Source organism: Mercenaria mercenaria, chromosome 4 (genome assembly GCF_021730395.1).
Source record: "Mercenaria mercenaria strain notata chromosome 4, MADL_Memer_1, whole genome shotgun sequence".
In the NCBI taxonomy this organism is placed as follows: domain Eukaryota; kingdom Metazoa; phylum Mollusca; class Bivalvia; order Venerida; family Veneridae; genus Mercenaria; species Mercenaria mercenaria.
In genome coordinates this window covers 100,900,826-100,910,370 of record NC_069364.1, presented here as the reverse complement: position 1 = coordinate 100,910,370, position 9,545 = coordinate 100,900,826, and the positions used below count along the sequence as shown (strand labels likewise).

At 35.3% G+C, this 9,545-nt stretch overlaps 1 protein-coding gene across 1 annotated transcript; it reads left to right on the top strand.

Moving 5' to 3' along the window:
• Positions 1–2,757: 2,757 nt before the first annotated feature.
• LOC123552465 (ganglioside GM2 activator-like) lies at positions 2,758–8,989 on the top strand. Its single transcript, XM_045342137.2, has 4 exons — positions 2,758–2,935; positions 6,217–6,421; positions 7,873–8,059; positions 8,814–8,989. Exons 1-4 carry the CDS (start codon positions 2,860–2,862, stop codon positions 8,937–8,939), a joined length of 594 nt encoding a protein of 197 aa, XP_045198072.2. The 5' UTR covers positions 2,758–2,859; the 3' UTR covers positions 8,940–8,989.
• The last annotated feature ends 556 nt before the right edge of the window (positions 8,990–9,545 follow it).

Sequence of the window (9,545 nt, the reverse complement as noted above, 5' to 3'; positions counted from 1 at the left end):
GAAGATTTTTAATTAAGTTTTATATAATGACCAATACAGGGCTTTTTTCCGCTATAAATCTATCTCCTGTAAAAGGAGGTAATCCCAATGCAAAAAAGTATGTTTTTTCCCAAAGTTGAATTTAAAATTCCCAAATGATTATACCTTTTAGGGTTTTTGCTGTTTTAAGATAGTTTAGCTGATTTGTATGTCTATTTAAGTAAATTATAATACTGCTGAACAATTACTGAAATGCAATTCATTAATATTTCACACAAAAACACATTTATGTAGATTTTGGTAATTTGCAAATTGTCCCAATCAAGACAATTTCCGAGAGCATTTTCCCAATTCCACCGGTGTCGGTGGCATTCCCAAATTGATGAAAAAAGGCCTGCAATAGCTCTGTACTTTAATAGCTTCTGACTATTATGCCCCTTTTACTGGCAAAGCTCTGATCAAAGAGTTCTTTGCTCTGATTCAGAAAAGTCGAGCATGATGTCTTATGTACAGCTCTTTTTCTAACTTTAAACTTTCATAACATATTAAATTTGTTGAAACAAAGTCTCAATTAAAGTCTGAAATGGAGATTAACGTGCATTAACATTAGTCTACTAAATGACTGGAAAATTTGAAAATCAAAACTGTTCTGAAAACAACTCGTAATGTAAATTCCTTACCCCACCAACTTTCGTATGCAAATGCTGATCATTTGGACAGGAAAAAACAGAAAACTGATAAGTGATATGCATCAGTAAGTATTTACCCTTACCAAAATAATGTAGATTGATGTTATCAAACAAATTAGTATGCTTTTCTTCATCCAGTTTCCAATGAAATAAATCGATTTTTGGAGAATGTAATTTGGTAAACATTTGAAGAAAATGGCGTAACTGCATAAAGAGCGCAAGCCAAAAACAAAAAAACTGAAAATCTGAATATATACGAGCGGCAAATCCGATGAACAATTTGGTGAGGCCTAATTGACGGGTGTCGGTTATTCGGCTTGCGTTAAACCTGTTTTTTTTGCACAAGTTTTGTTGTTTCAGTTTATCGACAATCTTTTATCTCGGAACCTGATACAAACGGGCTGCTGCATTTCTTGCCATACCAGCAGACAGCAAAAAAAAAAACAAAAAAAACAACAACCATTGGTGCTTTGCTATTGCTTGTTGGAAGACATTGCTATCCTGCGGAAAATAGCTAATTTAAAAATGAATAGAACAATAAGAGGAACATGTTTGCATTACATGCATTATTCCACTTAGATTTAATAAGAAAAACTATTATTAGAACTAGAGATCTATATCATTAAGTTATCCACAAAACAACGTTATTGGAGGTGGGTACATTAAAGGCAGGATATGTGGATATAAAAAGGCATTCAAATGGCTCGCCTTATTCGATCATCCAAGCAGTAGTCTGCACCTAACTTTTTTCGATGACGTCAAAATAGTGGAGGAAATTTGCGATGAAATTTTCATCGCTGCTGACTTTTTATATGCTATAGGTTTAAATGCCGATTATGTCACGAATTGGACATAAATTCAAAATTCAATATATCAGAAGGGCAGATCTATTCAATTATTCGATGAATTATGTAAAACAATATCAAATAATTTCCAAAATTACGATTTTTCTGGTGATTTAAACCTATGTACTGCACACGTGCCTACACGCAAGCGATTTAACCAGTAACTTACGTGTCTATTATTATTATTATTATACCACATTTATATAGCACTCTTTTCATGCACTTGTACACGTTCAAACGTGCTTTACAGAATAAATTGCAAAAATACGTATACAAAGATAATGCATTCCACAGTAACAAAAATCCTGTGAAAACAAGTATAATTTAAAAACAAGATAAAAAAAAAATGTATCGGTCAGTTAACAAAATATTGTACAAAGAAGTGGGTTTTGAGCAGGCTTTTGAAAGCAGCTAGCGTGTCAGCTTCCCTGATCTTGACAGGCGTGATATTCCAGTGAGGCAGCACTATAAAGTTGGGCATTGTGCTCACTGCTACCGTCGTTAATATGAATGAAAAAATGTTGAAAAAGACGTTAAACCCGAACACACACGCTTAACCAGTAACTTTATATGAATGTGTACTGTGATTTATCCTCATTATTTTGGTTCTTGGAAGTGTTTATGTCTGGATTGACGTAAGAACATACGTCTAAAACAATATGCTTTTGCGAGCATTTAAATCATGTACGACTTCAAATTCTACTTTCAGCAAACAGGGTCGATAATATAAAAGATTCGGTATACGACGACTTTGTTTTAGATAATTTACTTTTCAAAAATAATCTTTTTCTTACTTTTTACATTGATTTTGTAGGTCAGAAGTGGTATCATGAAGAATAGTTATCTGTCAAGAGTTACAGATAGGAACTTTGATGACGACGACCCCTAGGCTCTAGCCTATGCCCGACATACAAACAACTGTTGGAAGCTACATTTGGATTCGACTTAATCTTCATTTCCATTACTGCTCATGAACAGACTCAATCAAACCGAGTCTGCAATTTTCACTGTTTGCCTTGTTCTCGGTGCTTCCGAGGGATCTTCTTTCCAGATTTTATTTACATTTTTACATCAATGTTTATGCTTTACAGTTGGCGTTTGCAATATGACTTCTTCTCGGCGATATATGACCATTTTGTGTCGATTCGCCGTAAAACCCAACTCACTCACTCATGACTTTCCGCGTATTAACATTTATGCTATTTAAGAATGACGTCATAAATGCTTATCTGTGGCCAACATTGCCACTTTTTAACTTGCGCTTATCGGTTTAGACACACATTTAGTCTACGTTCGTGAGAAACCTTACTTCTCCTATTAGCTTTTTGAAAGTTAGAAGATCAAAAATGATTCGCCTTTGCATTTTATTATGCGCAATATCAACATCATTTGCTGTTCTTCATCTGAAACTTACGGACTGCAGTAAGTGGGAGTTTTCTTTTTTACTAAACAAAGTCTTGTGATTTCTCTATTTTTTAGCATTTGATATCTTTTTAAATAGGACAATGTGTATTTGAATTGTATTTCAATGAAGAAACGTAAAAAGCACTAGTGCAGCTCTAGTTAGGGTATTTCTGCTTCTGCTATCAGAATTTCAAAAATATACCCGTATTTACAGTCATCAAAGAATTTCAAGTTTATTTTGTGAAATATACACATACCCTTGATGAACGTATAGTCACGAGTCCGACCAAAATCTGATTTCTAAGTCGGGTATTAAGATTTTGAGAAGAGGTCATAGGTGACCGGGTAGTGAAATATTCTATTTTGACCACATCTGGAAGCCTTTCGACCTAGTCGGTACAATACATGCAGATGAAGGTATTTATCCGGGATATCGTTTGGATATATTATAATAGTTGCAAACATAATAATGTTGCAAAAGATGTGAATATAATGTTTAAAACTTGTGATAAATGCCTATGTGCTTTAAAAAGTAGTGATAGTGCTGATAAAATAGTGCGGACTAAAACTTTCAAACATCTGTTTCATTGTAAATACTATGCTGTGGAGCAAAGTCCACACAGTCGATTAAAACGTGTTTAATAGTAAGCGGAGTTTGACATTGTACATGTTCAGCTTGATCTTCTTCGTTCAACAGATAAGAATGAGTCAAACGGGTATGACCTAGTCGGGAACTAGAAAGAACAACTTCCTCCCTGCGAACAGATCAGTTCCCTTGGTGCCATTTACCTAAAGTAGGTTTAATATGAAGTTTATTGAATAAAAAAGAATGAAAATCCAACAGGGAAAGCCACGTTCTAAAAACGCAACCTCCTCAAACGTAAACCCAACACGAGAACGCCGCACGACCAACACTCACACAAAGCAAACACACACGGACAAAAATAAAGGAACATGTTGGGGCACCGCCTTGGAACGGTCAGTGGCAAAACCACCGCTGGGAAGCGTAAACCAGTTTATGGTAAAGCATTGTTCCATGACGCTTGCCATTTAGATAAAAATGTATTTGTTTATATTTGGTCTAAAATCAATATATGGTTATTTCAAATTAGATTGTGGCAATAAAAGGGATTTCTTTCTGCAATATCCATAAATACCAACATGAATAGGAATCCAACAAAATATTACCTTTCTTTATCGACTTTTTGAAAGATAGTGCATAAACCCTTGGAAGAGTATTTTGAAAGGACTTTTAATATTTCGGCGCAAAATAAGTGCAAAACAGAAAATGAATCGGAAAAGATAATAAACTTTTCTTATAAAATATAGGGCTAAAGCAATAGCCTCGGCCGAAAATATTGTCGGGTTACCTAAGAGTGAGTGAGTTGGGTTTTACGGCGAATCGGCACAAAATGGTCACAAGAGATAACCTATTTACAATTTTAATATTAGTCCATTAACATTTTGGCCTTTGATAGACAGAAGATAATAAATGCGGATAAAAAGGCAAGACACTAAGTCGAAATTTCAAAACACTTAATTCAAAACTCAAGTTACTTAGTAGGATAATTGGAAATTATGAGTTTAATACGTAAAACACACCTGGCAATAAAACTTAACCTGACTTACCGTCCATGAAATGGCTCAGTCAAACCGACTCGCATTTTTGTTTTTGTCGTGTTGAGCGACTGGAGTTTCCACATTTTCTATTTTGCCGTATAGATGGGTACATAAAAACAGAGAAACACTATAAAGGGCGAAGCAGATCACAAGAAAAAGATCAAACAAGACAAATATCAAAGCAGTATTGACAAGTTATGACATAGTCAAATTAGTATGTCATGAAGGAAATTACGTAAACATCATCAGACAACGCTGACATTCCATCCCATTTTGAGTACTCAGTAACGCTTAACAACATGTTTCTACCTCTTTTTTTTCAACCAAACAGTAGAGTTGAACATAAGTTATAAAACAGGGCTGGTGAGCATTAAGGCAACATTTGCATACTGGACCAGTATTGGCCCTCGGGATATCTCTCCAAGTATGCCTGTATACATAGAAACAAATTAACGTGTTGAAATTACACGAATACGAAATGACTTGCTCATGAGATGTTGGCACAGTGTACAAAGTAACATATTATTGGCATACTTACGGTCCCTGATCGAAAGCCCGCTCGATTCTGACGTCGACGTGGTGTAGAAATATTTATGACGTTGCGTAAGATGTTGTGTAATTCAGTGTCTAATGTAGTTGTCATCTTACAATAATATAACGCAAAGGGGTGACCGCTGTCGGGTGTTTTTGGCGTCAAAAAGCGGAACATAACGTGACATAAAATGTCTTATTTACATCTTGAAAATGACTAAACAGTCAAACGATAGAGCTATGAAGGATGAACGCATGAAAATTTTTGCTGTTTGCTGTTGAATGTGATGATGCTTTACAGCGAAGTCAGTTCTATTTACATTGTAACAATTTGTTTTGAAAAAACATCTTTTCAATGTTGCGCATTTACACTCCCGTACATAAAAATAGGCGATGTTACGTTTCAGTGCGTTACAGAATAGCTGGAGATTGCTTTCTTCATAATTAGGGTAGTATTCCCGGTACACTAAATAATATACCGGTACTTGTTTTGAATTGCAAATTTCCAAATGCTGAATTAACACTATAGCAACTTGCGTATATTTTATCAAAACTATTATTCAATATCATATAATACTAGACGTACACGTTTGACAACTTCGCTTTCGTACAAATTTGCAACCGTTGCATTTTGGTTAGACATCTGTCGTTTGTTTTTACGCATGTTTACTTTAACAAGACCAAATAATTTAACATGGTTTTGAAACACTTTAGATGCATTTCTAGTGAGTAATTCCAAAATATATTTACCGTATATCTTTAAGTAGTGAACACCCACTGTGTTAAATACATAATACGTCAACATCTGACGAAACGTCACGTAATAAAAAGGTTTTTTGCCAATAATGGTACACCTAGTTTCACAATAGGCCTCGCACTAAAGTTCTCGGGCCATTACTACGCTAGGTGTGCCATTATGGCTAGAAGGCACACATCGGCTGTATAACTTCTTGTCATAATAATAAAGGATGTTGTTAACCAGCTGTAACCAGAATAACTTCTTGCGTCATTCATTCTCGAAGACCAGAAGTGTTACAATGATATTGCTGTATGATGGTTTGCATGTAAAGTTTAAGCAAACGTTTGAAAACAATGATATGTCAGAAATGTGTGCAAGTTTATGAGAAGTAAATAATTATATTTTACAGATCATAGTCCAAATAAAGTGATTCACGTAGAGCATGCCCACTTAAGTGCGGATCCAGTCCACATCCCTGGTCCTGAGACTGGTAGCATTGACGTCCAAGTTCTAAAGCCGATAGCCGGGAACCATTTCGAACTCAGTTTGATTGTATCCAAAAAAGTGTTATTTGGTTTCGTCACTGTTCCATGCATAAGTAATGTTGGAAGTTGGTAAGAATTAACAGTAACATTACACGAGGCATTTTTTTTTTTTTTGTAAACGAAGTGTTACATAATTTTAGATGAATTCAGCAGTATTATACTTTAATGTAATTAAGGCGAAATTTAGGAAAAAACCCCGTTATATATCCCATTTATACATCTATAACTTGGTATTGTCAGAGATTCCTGAATTTTGCTGTTTGAGAAAAAAAAAATGCGTATCCAGTCATTTTCAGTCATGTAGAAATTCGTGGTGGCTGATTTGTGCCATTTTGTTCTGCCACAACGACAAACTTCTTTATGGCGCCCCGCCAAACGTCGTTATGGTGTCCGCAGAATGTCGGTTTTTTCGTCCGGAACGATACTAGTTATATTATTCAAGTTTGAGATAGAAGGAAGATTTAAATAGTTATGATATATTTGTTAGTCTCTAATGGAGTATTACCAAAGGAAATTGCTCACGCTTACCCCCACTCTTCCACCCCCACTCTTCCACCCCTACTCCCCACACCACTCCTCTTCACCTCCTCCTTATCCCCCCACTTCCAGTTCAACAGTACATCACCAGTAACTCGATGTGTAACTTTGTAAACAGATAGTCAAGAGGGCAATATGCGTACGTCCGCTCGCACGCCAGACCGCCTCTCCAATTCATTGTCCAGATACATTGGGAAAATACTTTATACCTGCCTCAGTGAAATGAATTGTCGCGAGCAAACACCAGATCCCTATTTGAAAGGTAAATGCCACTGCTTCCTGAGGGAGTTGAGCAAGGCTCATGTCAGGTCCTATTGAGCAGTTACTTTCGTCGAGTACATTCGTAGAGAAATCTTTTTTATTTCGAAATGTGGTTGATTTGCGCTATTGTCCCTTATCTATTTATATGTCATAAAAAGACTTGTTATTTAAAAATTATACATCGTGTCACTGATGGCTTAATTCACTTATCAATTAAAGAAGATTGGGGCGGGGGAGGGACAAAAGTGACAATTGCTTCTGATAACACTTCATTAGGGGCTAATAAATATTTATATCATAACTGTTAAAACCTTATTACCTTTTATCACAAATTTGATTAATACTATCATGTCACTTCGGAAGGCGACGTCCGGCGGGGCGACGTTTGATGGGGCGCCATAACAACGTTTGTCGTTGTGTCGCTGCGACAGAACGTTATGACGAAATGGCACAAATCAGCCAACAAATTTCAGGATTTCTGTTTTGTATATTTTATTTTTCTACTAAGTGGATCCGTTTTTTCAAGCTCTGTTATGAAAATCGTTGTGTAAAATCAAAAAAAAAAACATGTGTATTTATTATTTTATATGTATATGAATATGCAATTGATTTAATGCAACGTTTTTATTTCATCTTTAATATACTGATATATTTTCGCTTCTTTATTTCGACAATTTAATAATTATGCTGAACTAACATAATCTGTATGTATTTCAATTCAGTAAATACGAAGTTTGCGATCTGTTAAGTGGTAGGAGTTTTAACAACACCCACCATTGTCCGAATGAAATTGTGTCATCGACGCCAGATTTCCCTTGCGCATGCCCGTTCCAGCCTGGAAACTACCACCTCAACCCCACGACATTCATCATACCGGAACTAGCCGGAGTGTGGAAATTTCTTGCGTCGGTAATAACAGAACCAAAATGCTTCATATTTATTATTGTACATGTATGCGTAAATCGGCAAATTTCAATATTACAAGTCTTTCAAATACGTGTATGTTGCGGTAAAATTGAAATGCACATATTCATTGAATGGTGTTAAACTTAATTTCCGTTCATGGACAGACTCAGTCAAATAGGGTAACCTATTATTTTGCTTCTTTGCATTATTTTATTTCAGTGTTTATGTATAGAAAACAACACGGTTTTTCTTTTCTTAGTTTCTACAAAGTTTCAAATATGAGAAATCTCAACTAATTATAAAAAAAATTATCCAATACATTTTTGAATCATACATCACATGATTAGTTTATCAAATAAGGACCAATATAATGCATATAAAAAGCGCGCCAAGATTCTGTACTACCAGGTGGGAAGCCAGACCCAGCTTAAATTCTTACACAATGCTAGAATAAAAGTCTGTTAAGATTTTTGCAAAAATTAACTGCATAATAAAGAACCTAATTTAAGTGTAGCAAGTTGTCCCGACATCAGACGCTTATAATTAAGTATAGGAGTTAGTTAAACATAGATGTGCACGTTCTCAGCCTTACTTGTGAAGGTTTCTTCTGTATTTTGGAATTAGTTATCTGACTTTTGGAATAGTTATCTTATACATTTTTTCTTACTCTGCGGCCCATTATTTTGATATTTTAAAAGTGCAAACAAGATCTACTGAAACTCCTAGTTATATCATAACGAACTATTTTTCCATACAGGGTGACTACAAAGCTCATGCTGAAATAAAGGACACATCAACAAACGAGGTTGTTGGATGTTACAATGTTCAGGTGTCAACCGAAGCCGACTGCAGCGGATTCGGATGTATTTTCGGAAAGAAATAATTCCATTTCTGTTATTCATTACACGACTTTACATAAAACAAAATAAATCATCTCGCCTTTCCTTGTTTTCTAAACCCTGATCACAAAAAAAAACAATATTTTCACACACCCACCCCACTCTCGCCAGAAACGGAGATATAACATATGGGTGTCCGTTCTTACGTCAATCTGGCCGTTAGGTTGATGTGTCAGATTCATACCTTCTAATTAAAAATCTAGAAGAGTTTTCCTGACACTTTGGTCAAAATTTCAAGACAATCGAGCGACAAAATGTGATGTAAAATGACATTATCTGACTAGGCACTCATTTAAGTGATATTACGCGTTTCAATATCAACGCTTTATTAGTGATTTCTCTAATGTTGAAGGGAACACTTTAAAGAAGTAAACCAAAGTCCGACAGTATCGATCATTTTGTTATGTTTATAACAAGAGTACTACTTTCACCCCCTTATTGCAGAGTGTTTTAAGCAGTCTTGCTCGTTATGTGACTGAGATTTAGTGAATATAAACTTGTTAAAGAAGATTGTCCATAAATAAATGAGGTATCCATTGTGTTAATATTAAAATTGGTGACAGGAAACTAACGGATAGCTGCTCAAAAGT